Below are 23,155 nucleotides of genomic sequence, written 5' to 3'. Positions count from 1 at the left end.
TTAGCTTTTTGTTTTTATCAGGGTAAAGCAGCTGTCCTGAATTCCCAAGACTGATGAAACCCGCTTGAAAGTTCCCAGGAAAATACGCATGCGCAGTGCCACGGCTCAGTGCCTGGAAGAAATCCTGACAGGGACCACAGTGCGCGTGCGCGGGGATCCCGCGCGCCCGCGCCCCCGCCCCGCCCCCGCGGGCGGAGCCTCAATTGCACAAGCGCACTCGCTCGGCGGGAAAATTTCAACTGACAGCTCGCGCGAAATTTTCAAAAACTTTGATCCGCTGCTGGAAATGATGAAATTTTGCTGATTGTTTTCTCTTTTTTTTATATAAAGAGGAAGCTAAAAACGGGAAAGTTTTAAATCAATGCTCCTGAAATCAATCTGCATAAGGGAAAGAAAAGAAATATACTTTTTTAATAAAAAAATAATCAGTCAAGCCCTGGGTTTCAGGTCCGATCCGAGCTCCGGTTCAGTCCGTGCCAGTGAAGCGCTCGATATTAACCGCGTTTTAAAATGTCGACCGGGCAGCTGGCCGGTTATTCCCCCAGTTTCAAGAAGCCATCGGAGACGCTGAGGCTGAGGAGGAAGCGGGCCCGCAGCTCGCCGCGCCTCGGCCTCGGCCTCTCCTCGGACCCACCGTCGCCGACTGAGAAAGAGGAGCCGGGCCGCCGCAACAAACGGCAGAGGGGCAGGAGGAACCCGTTCGTCAACATCGGCAACACCGAGCGGCTGTCGGGGGCAGAGGCCGGGGCGGACTGGCCCGAGGAGACCGGCAATCCCCTGCACCGCTCGCTCTCCGCCCAAGAGTGGAAGACCTCGGCCGCCGCCGCCACCACCGACCAAGCGAAACCGAGCAGCGGCGAATGGGACGGCCAGGTGCAGCTTCTAAATGTTCCTTTCATACATGTTAGAAAGCGTAAGATAACCGGGTAAAGGCGTTCGTAACCAGTGTAACATTGAACACGTTTCCTATAAAAACTGCGCCGGACCTGAAATAACTCAATATTCTCTCCTAGGAAGCAAAATAGTTAGGCGTGCTCAGCCGGAATTTTTTTCAAAATATATCATTTTTCTTAAGTTGTGTGAATGTGACGGGCGATTCCATGTATTTTAAAACATTTTTTTTAAGGTACTACACTGCCGGTATTTGACCGCTTGCCTTTAGGAGGAGTTGATTTGGGGCGATGTTGCACAGCCCACAAGAGGGGCAGCAGCTGACAAAAGTACCGATTCCTCCTATTCACAGAAACGCTGGCAGAATTTGGAGATAGAAGTCGAGCTAATGTTTCGGCTCGATGACTTTTCCTGTGCTTCTGTCACTCTCTGATTGCTGCTGTGCCAAAATCAGACTAGCTCATCATACTTGGGAGACTTCGATGCAAGAGTCGGTGCAGTTCACCAGGCGTGGGAAGGGGTCATTGGAAAAAGAAATGGGTTTCGTAGTTGCAACAGTAATGGTCGTCTCTTGCTGAAGATGTGTGCTGAGCATGAACTCCTAAATACCAACACAGTTTTCCACCTCCCTATTGTAACAAGATGTTGTATGCTTTGGCATCTAATCGACAATGTCATCACCAGAAAGAGGAACAAGAGGGATATGCATGTAACGGCAGTGCTGACTGTTGGACTGACCACTATCTTACCATTTCAAAGCTAAAAATCAAGATCTGTCTGCCTGGGTAAGAAGTGTCTCAAGGCTCAAACAGGCAGTCGTGAAGGAATCTCTTTCTCTGAGAAATTGGAGAGTCCCCTGCATATCGTGAAAATAGACACACTGTGTTAGGGTGCCTGGGTGACCTTCAGGGTACCCCACTCCTCCAGAGGCCCTTGGCCCTACCTCTTGTAAGCATCAAGATTGGCTCAATGAAAACAATGAGATAATCCAGAAACTACTGGAGGAGAAACTTCATCTCTACATGGTTTACTTTGATAACAAGTCATCACTATACCGATGGAAGCATCCGCAGGACTCTCCAGTGCAAGCTCAGAGAGATGCCAGACACTTGACTGAATCAGAAAGCAGATGAATGTCAGACCACAAAGACTGGAAGAGATTCTACAATGTTCTAAAATCTGTCTAGTGGCTCATCACCAATCCTCTGTGCCTACAGGTCAATACTGCTCAGAAAATGTCCAAGTACTAGCATGGAGGACAGAGCAGTTTAACCACATTCTCAAGCGACCTTTATCCACCAACAAAGAAACAAGCAACAAGCTGCCACAGATTCATCACAATGGTTTGACAGTTCCATGACTGCATGCTCATGTGAGTCCTGGATGAGTCTTCTGACCCATTTTCCTAGTCAGGAATGGAGCTAAACAGGGCTGCATGTTATCACCAACCCTCCACAGCATGTTTTTCTCTGCCATGCACTCCAATGCCTTCCACGATGGTGACCCTGGCACCGAAATCAAATATCGCATGGACAAGAAGCTGCTCAATCTGAGACACTTCCAGGCAAGGACCAAGGTCTCCAAGGACATACTGTGCAATTTCCTATTTGCTGATGACTGTGACCTATCTCGAGCTCAGGGTTTCAGTCCTTGACTAGAAACTGTCAATAGTGGATAAGTTCACTTATTTCAGCAGCACAATCTCAAACTGCCTATATTGATGACAGGACACACGCAAGAATTGCCAAAGCAAGTGTAGCCTTTGACAGACTTCGAACATCAGTAAGACTGCCTGTTAAACTGAAAGTCTATAGAGCAATATTTCTGCCCACGCTGCTCTATGCATGTGAAACTTGGACTGTGTACCAGTGTCAAGCTAAAAAGCTCAACACTTGAGGTGCATTCAGAATTTTCTGACGATCTGATGACAGGACAAAATACCAGATGCTGAGATGCTTACCTGAGCTGGCATGCAAAGAATTCACACCATATTCAGTCAGATAGAACTGAGTTGGGTTGGTCGTGTAGCTAGAACGCCTGACTCACCTAACAAAGTGAATCTTCTATGGAGAGCTTGAGTCTATAGTGCACTCAAAGTGATCAAAGGAAGTGCTACAGGGACAGTCTGAAGGTTTCACTTAGGAGTTTTGATGACAACCTTGAGTCCTGGAAGAAGCTTGTCCAGGATTGCTGCACCTGGTGCAACCAAATAAAAAATGTTGCAGCTTCCTTCAAAGTCAAGCGCATATCCTGAGCCACCAACTCATCTAAGACTGTCATTTACGTTATCCTGTCCTATTTGTAGCAGAACCTTCCGGTCACAGATCGGCCTTAGCAGTCACCTACGCACCCGCTGGAGCCCTACCAAGCACCCTAGATGATGAACGTGGTAATCTTTGCCTCAAAAGACGAACATGATGTGTCACCATTGTTTTATAACGTAGGGAAAGCTGAACCAATTTGTGCAGGCAGCAGTGTGATTCATAATGAGCAGATAATCTGTTTTTAGTGAAGCTGGTTGAAGGATAAATATCAGGCAGGACACTGGGTAGAACTTCCCTGCTGTTCGAATACTATTACAGTCACCTTGCAGACGGCTTAATGTCCAACTGAAGGATGCTGCCTCTGTGTAGGATGTACTGCTCTAGAATGTCAGCTAGATTACCTTATCAATGCATGTTATGTCAGCTGATATTTGACTATGCATGATTGCTCTTTTAGGTGTGTTAGGTAGTTAAACCGTTAAGGCCTGTGGAAGGTGCTATACAAATATGTATGCCCTGAAAAAATAAGGGTCATCCGCTCACTTCATGATGGCATGTTGACCATGTGATACAGAATGGTTCCTCATCAGATGCCTTTCTGATCACCAATGACACCAAGCAAGGCTGCGTAATGGCTCCAGTTCTGTTTGCCATCAACGTTTTCACCATGCTTTTTTATGTTGAGATCTTTGTGTACAAGTACACATTCAGTTCAGGACAGATGGCAACCTCTTCAATCTGTAAAGGCTCGCACAAAAATCACAGAACAGCTGCTAAGTGAAGTTTTGTCTGCTGCACACTCTGGAGGACATCCACTTGCTTGTTGACCACTTTGCCCATGTCTCAAGCCTTTGACCTTGCAAAATTTGTCTTTTCAGACTCATTGTACCTGCTGTAGGCCACAAACTTCAAGACACCATAATCACAATCAACAATATACCCCTCAGCTCATTTCAGAGGTTCTGCCATCTGGGAGCATCCCCTCCAACACCATGTTGGATGATGAAATCGACCATCGCCTGACAAAAGCATGCTCAGCATCTAGCAGGCTCACCCACAGTCTTTGGAGAGAGCGTGGAGTTGGTCTCAAAACAAAGATCAAAGCCTACCGGACGGGACAGTGGTTCGCAAGTCATTTCTCTGTGGCTGTAAGGCGTGGACAACCTAATGGTGTCGCATAAAGCAACTAGATATAATCCACCTTGACTGCTTAAGATCTATCTGCAACATCAAATGCCAGGACAAAATCCCTAACACAAGCTCTTGCAAGGTGTTGCATACGTGGTATCAAGAGCGTGCTCCTCAGAGCTCAGGTTCTGTAGTTCATGTGGAAGTTTCCCACATAACCAAAGATAATATTCCGCAGCCAGCTGAGCATGGGATTCACACCTTAGGACATTCCAAACTCAGATACAAAGACATTCTGAAAGCCAATCTCAAAGCCAATAAGTTGGACCTCACTACATGAGCAGCAAATAGGGCCAAAGAGGGAAAAAATGGTAGAAAGGCAAAATTAATGGATGCATGTAGTATTTGGAACCAAATAAATGAATTAACAGCAAAAATAGAGGTTATAGCTGTTACGGAGACATGATTACAAGGACATCAAAGCTGGGAACTAAATATTTCAGGGGTATGTGACTTTTCAAAAGGACAGGCAGGAAGGAAAGGGTGGTGGGGTAGCTTTGTTAGTACGAGATGGAATAAATGTGATAGCAAGAAATGATCTTGGATTGGAAGATGTAGAATCAATATGGGCGGTGGTAAGAAATAACAAGGAGAAGACGACATTGGTGGAAATAGTCTATAGGCCCCCTGACAGTAGCTATACTGTAGGATAGAGAATAAATCAGGAGATTATGAGGTCATGTAAAAAGGCAGTACATTAACCATGGGTGACTTCAATCTTCAAATAGAGTAGGAAAATCAAATTGGCAGAGGTAGCCATGAGCAAGGATTCATAGTGTATTTGGGACAGCTTTATAGAACAAGATGTTGTGGATCCAATCAGGGATCAGGCTATTTTGGACCTGCTAATGTGTAATGAGACAGGTTTAGTGAATAATCTGAGTAAAAGATCCGCTAGGAAACAGTGACCATAACATGGTAGAATTTAGCATTTAGCGCGAGAGTGAAAAACTTGGGCAGGAAACAACTGTGCTAAACTTAAATAAGAGTAAATACAAAAGAACGAGGGCAGAGTTGGTTGGAGTGGATTGGGAAAGGAGTTTAGCGGAAAAGATGGTGGATGAATAATGGCAGACGTTTAAGAAAATAGTTCATTACTCACAACAAAGGTATATCCCAGTGAGGAAGAAGGATTTTAAGAAGGGGATAAACCAATTATGGCCAAGCAAGGAAGTTAAGTATCAAATTGAAAGAAAAAACATGCAATATGGCAAAGAGTAGTGGTAAGCCAGCGGTTGTGAAAGTTTTAAAAACCAACAGAAGATGACCAAAAAAAGAGGGAGAAAATAAACCTTAAGTAAACTAGCAAGTAATATAAAAACAGACAGTAATAGGTTCGTTAAATATATAAAAAGGAAGAGAGAGGCCAAAGTGAACCCTTAGAGAATGAGGCTGGGGAAATAATAATGGGGAATCAGGAAATGGTAGAGGAGTTGAATAAATATTTTGCATCAGTCTTCATGGTAGAAGACACTAATATCATTACAAAAATACTGAATAATCAAGGGGCTGGGGGTAAGGAAATAAATACAATAACTATCATCAGAGAAAAAGTACTAGGGAAACTAATGGGCTAATGGCTGAAATGTCCCCTGGACCTAGTAGGTTAAGACCTGATCTAGGACCAGAGGGCTTGATGAGAGAGACTTCTCTATTGGACCTGGCCAGGATTGTTTTTTAGACCATAAGACGTAGGAGCAGAAAAAAGACATTCGACCTGATCTTATTAAATGGAGAGAGACTCCAAAAAGTGCAGCACAGAGGGCGTTCTTGTGCATGAAACACAAAAAGGTAGCATGCAGGTGCAGCAAGTAATTAAGAAGGCAAATGGAATTTTGGCCTGTATTGCTAGGGGTTGGAGTTTAAAAATAGGGAAGTCCTGTTACAACTGTATAGGGTGTTGGTGAAGCCGCAACTGTCGTACTGTGTACAGTTTGGGTCCCTGTATTTAAGAAAGGATATACTGGCATTGGAAGCAGTTTGAAAGAGATTCACTAGGCTGATTCTTGGGATTAAGGGGTTGACTCATCAACATTGGCTAAACAGGTTAGGCCTTTATTCATTAGAGTTTAGAAGAATGAGGAGTGACCTTATTGAAACGTACAAGATTCTGAGGGGGCTTGACAGGGTAGATGTTGAGAAGATGTTCAGTGGGGGAATCTTGAATAAGAGGGTGCTCTTTTAAAGCTGAGATAAAAAGGAATTTCTTCTCTGAGGGTAGTGAATGTCTGGAATTCTCTACCCCAGAGAATTGTGGAGGCTAGATCACAAAGTATTTAAAGAGGTAGATAGATTTTTGAAATATCAGGGAGTTTAAGGGTTATGAGGAGCTGGCACGAAAGAAGAGTTGAGGCCTGGGGCAGATCCACCAAGATCTTATTGAATGGTAGAGCAGGCTTGAGGGGCCAAATGGCCTACTCCTATTTCTTATGTTCTTAGGTTCATCCTAGGATATTAAAGGAAATAGCTACAGAGATAGTGGATGCACTGGCACTAATCTTCTAAGAATTCAAAGATTCTGGAAAAGTCCCAGAGGATTGGAAAACTGCCTTATTCAAAAAGGGAGGGAGACAAAAAACAGGTAACTACAGGCCAATTAGCTTAACATCTGTCATTGCATTGGGAAAACGTTAGAATTTATTATAAAGGATGTAATAGCAGAGCATTTAGGAATACATAATATAATCAAGTGGAGTCAGCATGGCTTCATGGAGGGGAAATCATGCCTGACAAATTTATTAGAATTCATTGACGAGGTAACAAGCAGGATAGATAAAAGGGAACCAGTAGATGTAATATATTTGGATTTCCAAAAGGCATTTGATAAGGTACCGCACATAGACTGTTTAATAAGATAAGAGCCCATGGCATTGGCATGGATAGCGGATTGGCTAACTAATAGAAGACCAAGAGTTGGGATAAGGGGGGGCATTTTCAGGATGGCAACCCGTAACTAGTGGAGTGCCACAGGGATCGGTGCTGGGACCACAATTATTTACAATATATATTAATGACTCGGATGAGGGAAGTGAATGTACTATTGCCAGGTTTGCGGATGACACAAAAATGTGTGGGAAGGCAAATGGTGAGGATGACACAAAGAGCCTACAGAGGGTTATAGACCGGTTAAGTGAGTGGGCAAAAGTTTGGCAGATGGAATATAATGTGGGAAAATGAGGTTATGCACTTTGGTAGAAGGAATAGAGGAGCTGAATATTATTTAAATGGAGAAAGACTGCAGAAAGCTGTAGCACAGAGGGATTTGGGGGTCCTTGTGCATGAATCACAAAAAGCTAGCATGCAAGTTCAGCAGGTTATAGGGAAGGCAAATGGAATGTTGGTCTTTATTTCAAAGGGAATGGAGTATAAAAACGGGGAAGTTTTGCTAAAACTATTCAAGGCAACAGACCATGCCTAGAATACAGTGAACAGCTTTGGAAAGATCTACTGGCATTGGAGGCAGTCCAGAGAATGATCCTCTATCTCAACACCGTACTCCTGCTCTCTCCCCATACCCCTTGATGCTTTGAGTCCAGATCTATCTATTTCCTTCTTAAATATATTCAGTGACTTAGCTTCCACAGCCTTCTGTGGTAGAGAATTCCATAGGTTCATCACCCTCAGTGAAGAAGTTTCTCCTCATCTCAGTCCTAAATGGTCTACCCTGTTTTCTAAGGCTTTGAGCCCTTGTTCTAGACAATCCCCCCAGCCAGAGTAAACATCATCCCTGCATCCAGACTGTCCAGCCCTGTCAGAATTTTATATGTTTCGATGAGATCCCCTCTCATTCTTCTAAACTCCAGTGAATACAGGCCTAGTCAGCCCAATCTTATGACAATCCTGCCATCCCAGGAGTCAATTTGGTGAACCTTCATGGCACTCCCTCTATGGGAAGGATATCCTTTCTTAGGTAAGGAGACCAAAACTGCACACAGTACTCCAGCTGTGGTCTCATCTAGGCCCTGTACAGCTGCAGTAAGACATTCTTGCTCCTGTACTCAAGTCCCCTCGCAATGAAGGCCAACTTACCATTTGCCTTCTTAACTGCTTGCTGCACCTGCATGCTTGCTTTCAGTGAGTGGTGTACAAGGTCACCCAGGTCCCTTTGTACATCAACATTTCCCAATCTATCACCATGTAACTAATACTCTGCTATTCTGTTTTTCCTACCGTATTCTGCATCTTCCATGTATTTGCTCACTCACTCAACCTGTATAAATCACCTTGAAGCCTTTTAACACCCTCTTCATCGCTCACATTCCCACCAAGTTTTGTGTCGTCAGCAAACTTGGAAATATTACATTTGGTTTCCTCATCAAAATCATTGATATACATATTGTAAATAGCTGGGGCATAAGCACTGATCCCTGTGGTACACCACCAGTCACCGCCTGCCACTCCGAAAAAGACTCAGTTATTCCTACTCTCTGTTTCCTGACTGCTAACCAATTCTCAATCCATCCCAATATATTACCTCCAATCCCATGTGCTTTAATTTTACACACTAACGTCCTATGTGGGACGTTATCAAAAGGTTATATGGCTGGTCTAGTTCAGTTTCTGGTTAATGGTAACCCCCCCCCCCCGCCCCCACCAGGATATTGATAGTGAGAGATTCAGCGATGGGTTTTTGTGCTACGAATGTTACTTGCCACTTGTCAGCCCAAGCCTGGATATTGTCCAGGCCTTGCAGCATTTGGACATGAACTGCTTCAGTATCTGAGGAGTCGCAAATGGTGCTGAACATTGTGCAATCGTCAGCGAACATCCCTTCTTCTGACCTTATGATGGAAGGAAGGTCATTGATGAAGCAGCTGAAGATGGTTGGCCCGAGGGCACTACCGTGAGGAAATCCTGCAGTGATGTCCTGGAACTGAGATGATTAACCTCCAACAACCACAACCATTTTCCTTCGTGCTAGGTATGATTCCAACCAGCAGAGAGTTTTCCACCATTCCAATTGACTCCAGTTTTGCTAGGGTTGCTTGATGCCACACTGTCAAATGCCGCCTTGATGTCAAGGACAACCACTCTCACCTCACCTCTGGAGCTCAGCTCTTTTGTCCATGTTTGAACCAAGGCTGTAATGAGGTCAGGAGCTGAGTGTCCCTGGCGGAACTCAAACGGCATCAGTGAGCAGATTATTGCTAAGCAAGTGCCACTTGATAGCACTGTTGATGACCCCTTCCATCACTTTACTGATGATCGAGAGTATACTGATGGGGCGATAATTGGCCAGGTTTGTCCTGCTTTTTGTGTACAGGACGTACCTGGGCAATTTTCCACATAGCCGAGTAGATGCCAGTGTTGTAGCTTAGCTTGGTTAGGGGTGCAACAAGTTCTGGAGGCCAAGTTTTCAGTACTATTGCCGGAATGTTGCCAGGGCCCATAGCCTTTGCAGTATCCAGTGCCTTCAGCCGTTTCTTGATAATATGTAGAGTGAATCGAACATACACACTGGAAAACTGGTAGTTAAGACTGAGTTCTGATTTTTGTCCTACAACTTGGCAATTGCACTAGGAGCCATTATCATAGGAAAAAATACTCAATTGCTATGGAAGATTTATCCCAATATCTTGGAACTAGACTTCTGAGCAATTTCATTATATTTTAACCAACTGCCGGTAGGCCAATTACATGTTATCTTGAATTTGAGTTAAGATTTTATTTGTGTGACAAAGTATTAATATTGTGAATTTTCTCTTGGATAAACAGGTGTCTTCTATAAAAGATGAAGATTCCATGTGGGAAGGCGAAGACTTAATTTCTCAAGTACAGTCAGCCCCTGTACTAATTCAGGTTAAGACTTTGTGTACCATTCCTATATGCTTTATTTAGTTTTTAAAATCTATTTACCGAAAGAGAAATCTTCACTTTTTTTGATTCCATTTTTAACATCTCCATAATGGAGCCACGCCACTGGAAAACTACATTGACTCAATGGCTTACTTAAGGTACTTTGGTGATGAATATGTGGCATGTTCGGGAAGGCAATGAAGGCTGAAAGTATGGAAATATTTAAGGAAAGATTGCTTGCTGTTCAAGGGGTATTAGTTTTTTGTAATTGGCCAAGTGGATTGCAGAGTTTTTTTCTGGTCCTGCACTTTTATTTATTTGAGCTTTGGTTTTATGAGTTTTCAGTGGGTAAGAATGCTGCTTTGAATTACTGAGGTCTCGGTTGAGAAATGCACCATGTGGCAGGCCCTAAAAAGTGAATATGTGGAAACTGAGCAAGGACAGGACACAGTCTTGTGATGTCCTCCGTAATTAAAACAGTCTAGGCTTGAGGGTAAAGAATTACTTATTACTGTCTACAGAGATCAGGAATAGCTGGTGAAGCATCCATCCCATACAACATTGCCTGGCTGCACAGCCAAGTTGGTGGTCTGTTCCTCGGCTTTTACCATTGCTACTTTATAACCAGTCAGAGAAATGTGAAAGAGTCACTTGAAATGCCTACTTTATCCCTCTATTGCCTGATCAGGTGGCATAGCCAAGATACCTCTCAATTTGTTCATGTAAAGCAAACTTTTCACTTGGCCCAAGTTTTTAAAGATGTACAATTAGAAATGACAGCAGTTTAAAATTAACATATTATAATCTTGCACACACTTATATAGAACCTATTGTGTTTTAGTGTTTCAAAGCACTTCCTTTAATGAATTAAGTTTTGAAGCATGGTGACAATTATATATGCATGTATGGTGAGTATCTTTTGGAAATCCTAATGCATACAGAACAGCCCTTTCCTCTTCCTGGAAATAAGGCCACCATTGCACTAGTATGGGCTCCAACCAACCATGGCAATTAAATCCTTGTGGCACCCTGAGCACCAGACAGATTAAATTGGCAATGAAATGTATCCCAACGCACAAACTCAGTTCTGCTCTTGATGTCCAGATGGGACCATGAACCTGTTCATGAAAATCATGCATGTAACCCCATTTCCTGTGCCTATTCTATTACTGCACAATACTAGCTGGCTACACTGCTACATATACCTTTTGCCCAATGCAAAGGCAAAATACAGCAATGCTAGAAATCTGAAATAACAGAAAATGGTGGAAACACTCAGTGGGTCTGGTAGCATCTGTGGAGATAGAAATAGAGTTGATGTTTTACGTCGATGACCTTTCATCAGAACTGGAAAAAGTTAGAGATGTAATGGATTTTAAGCAAGACAAATTAACAAATGATGAGTCCTGTGATATGGTGGCAGGCAAGAGAGGTTAAATGATAAAAGTGTTGATGTTGTAAAGCCAAAGGAAGTGGTAATGGGATAAGTAAAGAAATAAAGATGTATCTTGAGGAGGTGTGAATGGCAGAATCAGGAACAGCTGCCATTTGAAAGTGAAAAGAAAAATGAGAGACAAACCAAAACCAACAAGAAAGAGGAAACAAAATTGCGACAGAAGTTACAATCTAAAATTGCTAAACTTACTGTCAAATCCGGATGGCTGTAAAGTGTCTAACTGAAAGGTGTGTATTTATGTTGAGCTTTTTTGAGTACTCCTGGAGGCCGATGACAGTAAGGTCAGAGTAGGAGCAAGGGAAAGAATTAAAATGACAGATGAGCAGAAACTCGGGTCATGCTTGTGGACTAAATAGAGATGTTCCATAAACCAATCACTCAATTTGTATTTGAGCTCCCAAATGAAGAGGACAGCATATCGTGAGTAGCAACTACACTATACTAAATTGAAAGAAGTACAAGTAAATCACTGTTTCACCCGCAAGGAGTGTTTAGAACCTTGAAAGGTGAGGGCAGGTGCTGCGTCTCCTGCACTTGCATGGGAGGATGCCCTCGGAAGGGTGGGGGGCATTGAGAATGCTGTTGGGGGAGGGATGGGGAAGATGTTTGATGATGACATCGCGTAACTCGCCTCTTTCACTTGCTATTGTATCTTTTCCCAGTTTTGAAATGCTCTCATTGTTTCTTTCTCCACAGATGTTGCCACAACTGCTGAATACTTCCAGCATTTTCAGTTTTTATATCTTTTGATGATCATGGTGCATTAATACCAAACTTACCTACTTCTGCATAGTATTATAGGTGGCATTACACTTTTGCGGAGTCCCCATTATGTAAATATAAAGCTCCACTATATTGTGACTTGGTTTTTCTTCAAGTTTTCCTCACTCCGTGTTGTCTTTTAGTGGGTAATTATTGCAAGAATGGCAGCAGCCCTCCTCTACCATTGAGCCAAAACCTTGAACATCAAATGTAGAAGTCAACCCAGGCATGCACTTTTCAGCAATGTCTCTGGATAGCAATCAGGAGTCATTTTTAAAAAAATTTTTCATGAGAATTTGGCATCGCTGGCAAAGCCAGCATTTGTTGCCCAACCCTAATTGCCCTTGAACTGAGTGACTTGTTAGGCCATTTAAGAGTCAACCACGTTGCTATGGGTCTGGAGTCACACGTAGGCCAGACTAGGTAAGCATGGTAGATATCCTCCCCTGTAGGACATTACTGAACCAGGTGTGTTTTTTTTAACAAAATCAATAATAGTTGTCATGGTTACTGCTAGTGTTATATTCCAAATTTATTGAATTCAAATTCACCAGCTGCTATGGTGGGATTTGAATCTATGTCCTCAGAAATTAGCCTGGGCCTCTGGATTACTGCTCCAGTGACATTACACTATATCACCATCTCCCTTTACAGCACCGGAGGAGGCCATTTGGCCCATCAAGTTCATGCCAGCTCTCTGCAGAACAATCCAGTCAGTCCCACTCAATACCAGTAGCCCTTAAGGTTTATTTTCTTCAAGTGCCCACCCAATTTCCTCTTTGGAATCGTTGATTGTTTCTGCTTCCACCACCCTTATGGGCAGTGTGTTCCAGGTCATTACCACTCCCATTGTAAAAAAAAAAGTTCTTCCTCACATTCCCCCTGCAACTCCTGCCAAAAACCTTAATTCTGTGTCCTTATCAGTTAAAGGTAGTTTTTCCTCATCTATCTTATCCCAACCAGTCATAATCTTGTACACTTCTGTCAAATTTTCCCTCAATCTCCTTTGCTCCAAGGAGAGCAACTCCAGTTTTTCCAACGTAACTTTGTAACTATCCCATCAAGTCCATGCCAGCTCTCTGCAGAGCAATCCAGTCAGTCCCACTCGATACCAGTAGCCCTTAAGGTTTATTTTCTTCAAGTGCCCACCCAATTTCCATCCCTAGTACCATTCTGGTAAATCTCTTCTACACCCTCTCAAGAATGCTTCCTAAAGTATGGTGACCAGCATTGGACACAATACTCTAGTTGGGCCCTAACTAGAGCTCTATAAAGATATAGCACAACTTCTCTGCTTTTGTACTCAATGCCTCTATTTCTGAAGCCCAAGATCCCATATGTTCTGCAAACATCCTCTCAATATGTCCTGCGACCTCCAGTGATCGATGCACATGCACCACCAGGTCCTTCTGTTTCTGCACACTCTTTAGAACTGCCATTAAATCTATATTGCGCCTCTCTATCCCTTCTGCGTTATTTTGCATTTTTCTATATTAAATTGCACTTGCTTGCCCATTCTGCTAGCTTGTCTGTCATGTTGCAGGCTTTGTATCATCCTCACTGATTGCTATTTCCAAGTTTGGTGGTATCAACAAATTTTGAAACTCTACTCTGTATTCCAAGATCTCAGTGATTCATATACAGCAAAAAAATAGCACTAGTCCTAGCACTGACCCTTGGGAAACACCACTGTCTACCATCCTCCAGGAGTGACAATACAGGCATTTTTTTTTTCCCTTTCATCATTCACCAAGGCGAATTGTACCCTCTTGGCTGAGATCACTTAACTTGGCACAAACTTGGAAACTCATTTGAGATCTTCTGGTCTGTATGTTTCTGTATGATGCTTTCTTCATTAAGCCATCTCAGCAGCTCCCCTGGGATTTAATTGTTAACGAGGTCAATGTGATTTGTTGTTGGTAACCACTGCAAAATAACCTAGGGACAATAATTTTTTTGAATAAATTTCAGTACTATAATCCTATGGTTTTGCTGTTGACAGAACCAATTGCCGTAGCTCAGAAATAGATCTGACCACCTGGAATATATGTTGTGTACTAGAATAAATATTTTAATCTCCAGAGTATAAAAGGATATTGTAAAATGGAGTTTGTTTCCTATACCAACTTTTATTCTGGATTTGATTGTAACAGGTCACCTTTCCTATTTTGTTTTCCCAGAACTTACAAAATCCTGAAGCATTATCTGAATGCACATCTTTGCCCAAAGAGTTTCCTGCAGACTGGAGTGTCAAAACATGGGTACTTTTCAAATCCCCTTACCCTTTTACTTGGACAGGTCATCTCAAGGCATCAGAGGAAGCCAAAGGGTTAATACAGCACTGTCGTTCCTCAGTAGTTGATTTCCCTCTGCATATAGAGGTACTAAGTGAATTGTCTCTAACATAATTGTTGAAAAAGGTGCGATGTGAAGCTATGATCAAAGTAAATTTTGACTTATTAAATGCACTTCACTCTTAATTTCAAATAGCTATTAAAACTTGATCCAAATTCAGTTTCCAGCTGATGGTGTTGATTTTTATTTCTGCTGTACATTAGATGGGCAAAGCAACCAATTTATCAGCAGGAGGCCAAATTGATTTTTGTGATAAACGTCTCAATTAAATACAAGAGGCAAGGTGCCAGCACTAGTCACAACTCTTGTAGACAGCTTGTCATTTCGAAAGCTGGCAAATCCAGTTGGTCAGATGCTGAACTGGGCCTTCACCTTCAAAGGAAGAGCTGAAAAGAGCATGAAAGGGGGACCAATGGAGCAGCACATTATTGTGACAGAGAAATTTAAAAGAGCAACAAGTTGAGATGACAGGCAGCAATACTCTGCCACTGGCCCCAGTTCATCACAATCTCTTTCACTCCAGCCCAGCTCTCCTGCCCTTTGAGGTCCTCCTTAAATACACTTCACTAGGTCTTCTGTGGTCAGCCCAGTCTTCTTCCTCCAGCTGGTGGTGTCTGTTGTACAGCTACTCTGGCAGGTTGTACATCCAGGAGGCGAAATGCATGTACTGCCAACCTCGGTCGTGTCTCTGAGATGAAAGAAAGCTTTAAAGCCAACATGTTCCAAAAAAATAGTCATTACAAGACCTGTTTCTGGCTTCGCACTATTGTAGCTTCTTATCTCTTTCAATTAGAGCTACAATGATCATTTTCTGACCTGTCTGCCCATTGCTTGAGAGTGACCTGAGGAAGCAGCAGTGACAGCTTTGACTGACACCAAACCGAATTAATAGATCCTTCATTAATTATCCTTCACTAGTTTCAGGTGGGTGTGCTGTCTGCCTAAATCAAAGCCAAGCTGAAAATTCAAAGAGGCAGGTCTCCAGCAGTATATTGCTTTTTTGTGTTGCAATTTTCCTCTCCTTCCTTCCTCATTAAACCAGATAAATGGGGAAATAGGGAGACAGAAATTGGCCCCAGTGTGCTATAGTCATATAAACATGACCTCAAGTTACTCATTCTGCCCTCACATATTTCTAAAGTCAGGTTGTTTAGAATTAATCCAATACTGAATGAGCTATAATTCATTAGTGAGCACAGTTTGTCTCACTCATTTTTACTTTTATCTAGGACCCAAGATCATGCACAGATTTACGCTGTGCATTTCAGCAGAGTCTTGTATACTGGCTTCATCCCTCACTGCCATGGCTATCGCTTTTCCCTCGAATAGGAGCAGAACGGAAAATGGCAGGCAAGAACAGTCCGTGGTCACAAGATGAAGAACTCCAGCAAGTGCTAATGAGTGAATGGTACATGTTTTTCTCTTTTTTAGAAACCTAAATTGTACAAGGATTAAAACGAAAATGATGGAAAGTCTTTTGGAATGGTTCACGCACTCTACAAATTGAGCTGAGGCTTGTTAATGCATTTCACACTTGATAGTGAGGACTCTTGCATACCAAAAGTCTGGGCTTTGAGCTTGAGGTGAAAGGACTGTTACTCAGTCATCTTACACAAAAAGGAAGAATTGACCAAATGGCTTTCTCGGTTGTAAAATTCTGAGTGTGTCTCATCATTGGGGTCACCTGCAGTACTGCAGAGATGCAGTATTTTTGTATGATGTTTTTTAGGTGAGGTTTTACAATCACATCTTGTCAGCCTGTTTAAGGTGGGCATAAAAGATTCCACGGCTCAGAGAAGCCAGGGAAGTTCTCTTGTCCTGGTCAACATTCCACTTTCAACACCAAAGAAACAGATTATCAGGCCCTTTTGTTAATTTGCTGCATGTAAGATTTTTGTACAATCTAGCTGCTGTATTTCAATGCAAGGCAGCACTAAAATGTAATATATTCATTAGAAAATGCTTTGATGTTCCCAGAGGGTGTGTGAAGTTATCTAAATAAGTGCAAAGTCTATATTTCCTCACTGCTGACCCAACCACAACTACAACGTGCATGCTTGCAAGTTGAATGTCTAAGCTTGCACTTGGAAGGTAGTGTAGGAATCCAATTACTGGAAAAATCAAAATTTAGTATTGGTCAGTGTCTGCAGAAGGAACAAAGAGAAGATTATGAGGAGAGAAAAATGAATTTAATTAGTTGTAAATGACCACCTTTTTCTTCAATTTCCCCAGGTCACTCAGCTTTAGTTCATTATATAACTTACTACGAGCCAAGCTTTGCCCCTTTTTCTACTTCTGCACATATCAATTCACCGTGCTGTTCCGGGCACCTGGAGTAGCAGGGAGTGGTGTGCTGACAGCTGTTATTTCCCCTACAACAAGGGGCCTTAGAGAAGCTATGAAAAATGAAGGTAAGACGCTATATGTGTGTAAAACTGTTGTTTTGGGAGAACACATTTTAAAACTTTATATACCCATGGTTGATACTCGGGTTGATTCGTGATCTGTTGAGTTTTATTGTAACAAATCTTTTGTAAGGTACATTGTGCAAAAATATTCAAAAATGTTCATAGCTGAGGTTATTTTGGCACTGTATCATTGCTTTTCTTTTTCTGCCCCCTTCATTCAAATGGCTTTATGATCCAGTTGAAACTTGCTGATATTCCAGTCATGTTATGATACAGTGAGTGATCATTCAGTGAAAACAGCAACATTGGCACCCGTTCTGGATACCCTGTTGCTCATGGTTATAAGATGGTGCTTACTAGCTGATGACATTGTTACCTTTACATAGGGATCACATTTTCCTTACCCTTGCTGGAAGATGGTAAAAATGGAAAGAAAAAAGTAAACGAAACTGCAGATGTGGAAAGAGACACTCTAGGTTTTGAAACACAGGAAGCAAGCTCAGACATTCATAAGTAAGTCTTCCTTATGGCTAAGTTGATGTGGAAAAACACTATGGGTATATATCCTGTACATCTGTTTTAATTTGATTGCCACAGGTAGTTATTCAAACAAAAAAGTCTAATTTTAAGATCACAGTTCTAATTACCATCTATGAACTAGGCATACTAGCATAGACCCTGTAAAACGTTTGTGGTGTAATTAGTATCTTTTATTGCAACAGTACTTTTTTTTACAATATAGGATTTCTGGTTATTCTTTCACCAAACTCTTTAACTGAATCAAAACGTCTCACTCTGGAGAAAGCCACATTAAGCTGCCCATGTTTAAAAATAGGCCTAGGAATATAAATACAAATTTTGTCAAAAGTCTAGCCTTGTGACTTGTTTACCATAAAATATGAAAGTCCCATTGGGAATATTTTCACCTCCCATGCTTTCCTTCCACCCCTGGTCCTTCTAAAGCCATGTCCCATCTCTCCCACCCAATTGCTCCCTCCAGCCAGGATAGTTTGTATGTTCTTGTTTTGTGTTTTTTTTTTCCTCCATCAACCCTGCTGCCACCACCAATCATGGGTAGCCAAGCAGGACATCACTCATCTCAAATTGGGTTAAAGAAACTGCAGTTAGTAGTAACCACTTCCCTGAAACAACATTTGTACAAATTTTCATGCATCTCATCTTGCTAAAAAAATAAAGAATTCATTTCACCACTCACCTCCAAAAGCTAAATGCACCCTACCAGCCTCCACATGCGCATCTTCACATTCATCTGCCTTTTTCTTTTAATCAGATTTTCTGCATAAAGCCATTGTACCTGCACTTAATTTAAATGTTAAACATTCTTTGAAATGTATTTCATCAATAGTAAATAGAAATTTCCCAAGACTAAAAGCATATTAAGGGGCAGTGATGTATTTTCTGCTGAGTGCAATGATCTCAGGATACAATCCACTCCAGAAAGAGTGTGTGTGCGTGTGCGGACATCAGATGGAGTCAGGATTCAGCTGGACTGTGATGTCCTGATGGTCAAATAGCTTGTAGACAATTGTTGTTTGTGTGTATGTGTGAGGAACAGGCCATCAGTGAGCTGCTTGATAGGTTGGCACTGTGTCGCAAGGGAGAGAGTCTGTGCTTTGCTTCATCGTACTCTGGGGAGAGAGAGTCAGCTCCTTGCCTAACCATATCCGAAAGAGTTTACCTTCCACGGATTTTTTTCCTTGCAGTTAAAAAATTGTCATGCATCTCATCTTGCTAAAATAAAAGACTTGATTTTCAATACTCGCATCCCAGTTAAATGACACCACAAACTAAACCCGAGCACCATCCACCAAATAAATCCACCAACAGACGCACACCTTATTGTATTGAATGTAACAATTTTTGATCCAATAATCATATGCTCAGGAAAGAATGAGTGAAGCCAGCCTGTACCTTAAGACAGGTTTATTTCCAAAACTGCAGAGTAAATACAGACTCTTCCGTTACCTAGTGTGAACATCTTTTTATACCCTAGTAATGAATGCCTCCCAAGTTGGGGACAACTATTCTTAATTACTTATTTAAAGCATGACATTTATTGCAGCACAATTTCAACATTAACAGATTCTCTTCATGCAAAAAGTGCATTTTCTTTTCAGACAAAAAAAGTAGAAATTGAAGACAGGAAAAAGTCACATTTTCAACATTTACATCCTGAGTTGGCCCTCAAATACCCCCAACAATTTTTTCACTACAAGCCATCCTTTTGCTGAATTAATCTGATAAAACTGGTGGCTTGCATCAAACTACTCCATTTGTTGCAGACTTGCGATCTCAGTTAGTAATCCTTTTTTCACTCATACTCCCTGTGGAGTGTACATTATCCCAAAGGGATAGATTGTCAACATAACATTGTACTGGGACATTTCCCCTGGCATTTTTTTTAAATCTTAAAAAAGTTACGTCAATCACCTGACTAGTGCGAGACTCTCTGCAGCCAGGATGCTCTTTACTACTCATCTTACTTCCTTGACTTTCCAAGCCAAGGGACAACACTTCCCATTTTCACTCAAGAAATATTATGAAACCCGCTTGAAAACCCATCAAAGTTTGCCAAAGAGGTGTTACTGAACACATTCAGTTTTCTGTTCTTGGGTCCGCCCACAGTTGGAAACTTCATACACATTTCTCCATCTTTAACTTATCTTGTAATGTTTTGTTCACCCATAAGATGTCCTAGACCTTGGGATGTTTCATTGTAGTACTCAGTTCAAGAACATCAAAGCTTGCATCCAGCCCTGTTAGTATGCCCAACCAATCTAACTAGACTTCACAGCTGCTCCCTCTCGTCCCTGAAAGCATCTGCATCTTTGTGCGGACTTAGCCTGCCTGACTGTGGTGGGGTTAACTCTCTCCAAATAAGATTGCTGGTGTAAAGTAACCTCAGACCATACTATTTTGTGATAATGCTGGATGACCCCCATTTGGGACCCCTGAAAACTACCAAACTCCCTCCAACTATCCTATTCCTTATGTTTAGCTTTATTCCCCAACTTGTTAGCGATTATAAAAACCACTCGGTCATGGGAATTCCTGCTTCTGCTCTTTTGGTGTAATAGTTCAGCATTCACCACTCTGTTGTCTAGTCAGGCTGCAACCCCTACTTGCCTATTGAAGTCTTTCCAAGCTCCTACTGTTAGACCCCCTGTATACCCCATGAATGTGTCCTCGCCTGGGACTCATCACCCGACCCATTACTATAACTTGGGCTTTGCTTCCTTATTTTCCATTCTTGTACTCAACTCTCCCAGTCCATCCTCCTGGACATTCAGCCAATTCTTATATTTTCCAGTAGATTTTACAGCCCATCCCACCACTGTTGCATCCCTCCAGTTATCCAGTCCTTCTGGACGGTACAATACCCCAGAACCCATTTTGGGCACCCATCCTGTGATAAACAGGAAAGGGCTATTTTTTCCCAAGGACTTTCTACCAATATCTAACTCCTGATCTATCACGTCTAAACTCGCTGGGTCTGCCCCACAAAATTTATGAGAGTATGAGATGCACGTGGTGCTTAGTCATCTGCTGATACCGGACTCAAACTTCCATTGACCAATAATTCCTTCATGGCAGATTCCTTCATCATCCTATTCTCAGTGTTGGAGGTATCTGCTTAATGGGTTATTTCAAAGACACTATTCTTTTACTGCAGGCAATTCATTGCATAATGATATTTGGAATCATACCAATAACACCTATTAATTATTCCCCATGCATTTCTCAGGTTCAAGCACTTATGATCACCATCCCAGACTCACTTTGTCTCAATTCTTGGTTAAAAGTGCAACCAATTTCAGACCACCTATCAGTCTTTGCCAAAATGTTACAAACAGATTTCAGTACAGTCTCGAACTTCAGTAACCATGGAGTCTTCTATCCTTTTCTGTATAGCAGAGTTGTCTGTGTTTGATAGGAAAGCAGCTGGAAATGACGGCTTTCCTAAAAATCTTTAGGGCAGCAGCCGTTTGGTCTAAGAACAAGTCTTTTCTGTGAAATTGAACCTCCATCAAAACCAAAGGCCTATCAATATGAGAAATGTGCACAGTCCAGTAACTTGAAAGCCAAACAGACTCTGGGATTTTAAGGTTAAACTTTTTTCAGTCTCTTATACCACTTATCAAAGTCCATAATATACTCCTCTATGGACTGATCATCTGTTTTCTTAACTCTATCATACTTCATACACTTCCTACAAATCGTTTTTGTAAAACTTATCCAAAAACTGTATAGAAGGGTTAATCTTTCTTCAGTGTCCAAGTCATTCACATCCAATTCAAAATTACCTTACACCTAATCTTATGTTTTGCTGGAAATGACAACACCAAGGCCATACCTTGCTGCTTCCAGGGTAACAAGGTAACCCACATCCACATTTCAACTTCATTTTCCCATTGATGATATGGTTCCACCTCCAAAAAAAAAGGTAGATAATCAAAGCTTACAATTTTGCATCTGTTCTGTACCTGAGGTTGCCAAGAGTAGTATGTTTCTTTTTCTCTCAAAAGATAGAGACAAAACTTTTTATTCAACAACCAATCACCAGAGCTCAATGTCCATCCTCTGCTACCATGTTATATCCACTATTTGTTTGCTCAGGAAAGAATGAGTCTCAAGCCAGCCTTTACCTTAGGACAGATTTATTTCCAAGACTACAAAGTAAATACACAAACTCTTCCACTTTCTCTCTACCGCCAGCCCATTGTGAACACCTTTTTATACCGTAGTAATGAAGCCCAATTGGGGACAGCTGTTCTTAATTATCAGCTGAAAGCGTGTACTCTATTGCAGCACAATTTCAACATTCACGGCCGCCTGGAATAAAGGAGGAAGATCCTAAATCAACAGATGCACCCCTTAAACTGACCAGTCAAAACAATCTGGACAGACAAAAAGGGCATATTATTGTAGATTGTTCAGTAATAGATATTCTATTTTTTTTAAAAATATCAAAATGACTAGAACTGAGGCAACATTCAGAAAAAGTGGTGAGAAACAGTTAACATTTCAAGTTGTGACCTTTCATTAGAACTGCAAATAGGAAATCCAGACACCATTGCAACCATTTGTTGCAAATAGATGTGTTTCATTAATATGCTAATGTTTGCATATGTTGTAATATACCAAATTGAAAACTGAAAAAAAACAATAAATGTTGAAGGTTGTTAATTCTATCATATAAGAAAGCTTATTTATAATTTTGATAATTTTAAGCAGTTATGAGGCCTTGAATGACTGTTAATCAGTTTTTTAAATGTTTTTCCATGAATATGTCTCTGCAGTCATGAAGGATTAACTGGCACACATTTTTTTTCATTTTAATGTAGAGAACAAGCTGGTAGTAGTGATGATGATGATGATGGAGGGTTTTCCTGGCTCAAGGAGATGGGAGTACAGGACAAAATTAAGAAGCCTGATTCCGTGTCCATTAAACTGTATCCTTTTAAACCTAGATTTTGTGGTGGATGAAGAGGTGAAACGGACATTATGCTTTTAGTGAGGAGAAATTGGCACAGAATTGGAGTTTTCATTTTCACCATTTTCTTAAATGATTTTGCAAACAGAACACATATAGTCGTTTGGTAGTACAGAACCTGAGTATTGCTGAAAAAAAGACATACTATTGAAGCTTTTCCCTCTTTTGTCCATATTTGGGCCAAGGTAAATGCCATCTGGAGCCAGTAGGCCTGATGGAACCTAAACTAAGCATCAACATGCAGGTTATTGGTGAGTCATTTGATTACGTGCCACTAGATAACACTGTCAATTATTTCTCCTATCATCGTGATGATTGGAAGTACATAAGAGCATAGAAGCAGGTCGTTCGGCCCTTCGAGCCTCCTCCATTCAGTAAGATCATGGCTGATCTGATCGGGGCCTCAACTCCACTTTTCTACCTGTATAACCTTTATAACCCTTGACTCCCTTGTCAATCAAAAATCTATCTTCATTCATCTTTGAATATATTCAATGACCCAGACTTCAATGCTCACTGG

The 23,155-nt window shown here is 41.6% G+C and overlaps 1 protein-coding gene across 6 annotated transcripts in view; it reads left to right on the top strand.

The window, feature by feature from the left end:
- Window positions 1-317: 317 nt before the first annotated feature.
- The window catches only part of donson (DNA replication fork stabilization factor DONSON), a 57,214-nt gene continuing 34,376 nt past the window's right edge, over window positions 318-23,155 (top strand). For 3 of the 6 annotated variants that reach the window (XR_013579207.1, XR_013579206.1, XM_078560215.1), the window contains exons 1-7: window positions 318-873; window positions 10,059-10,142; window positions 14,538-14,738; window positions 15,942-16,120; window positions 16,945-17,123; window positions 17,507-17,633; window positions 22,487-22,594. Coding sequence is in view for 2 of the 6 variants with exons in the window: in XM_078560215.1 (XP_078416341.1) it covers window positions 511-873; window positions 10,059-10,142; window positions 14,538-14,738; window positions 15,942-16,120; window positions 16,945-17,123; window positions 17,507-17,633; window positions 22,487-22,594 (1,241 nt within the window). In the remaining 4 variants the exon portion in view is untranslated. The remainder of the gene's footprint in view (window positions 874-10,058; window positions 10,143-14,537; window positions 14,739-15,941; window positions 16,121-16,944; window positions 17,124-17,506; window positions 17,634-22,486; window positions 22,595-23,155) is intronic. The other 3 variants (XR_013579205.1, XR_013579204.1, XM_078560214.1) reach the window with 1 other exon arrangement.

The sequence above is a fragment of the Cetorhinus maximus genome, chromosome 16 (assembly GCF_964194155.1).
Source record: "Cetorhinus maximus chromosome 16, sCetMax3.hap1.1, whole genome shotgun sequence".
Classification (NCBI taxonomy): domain Eukaryota; kingdom Metazoa; phylum Chordata; class Chondrichthyes; order Lamniformes; family Cetorhinidae; genus Cetorhinus; species Cetorhinus maximus.
The sequence above is the reverse complement of the archived record's forward strand: the minus strand, read 5'-3'. Positions and strand labels throughout refer to the sequence as shown.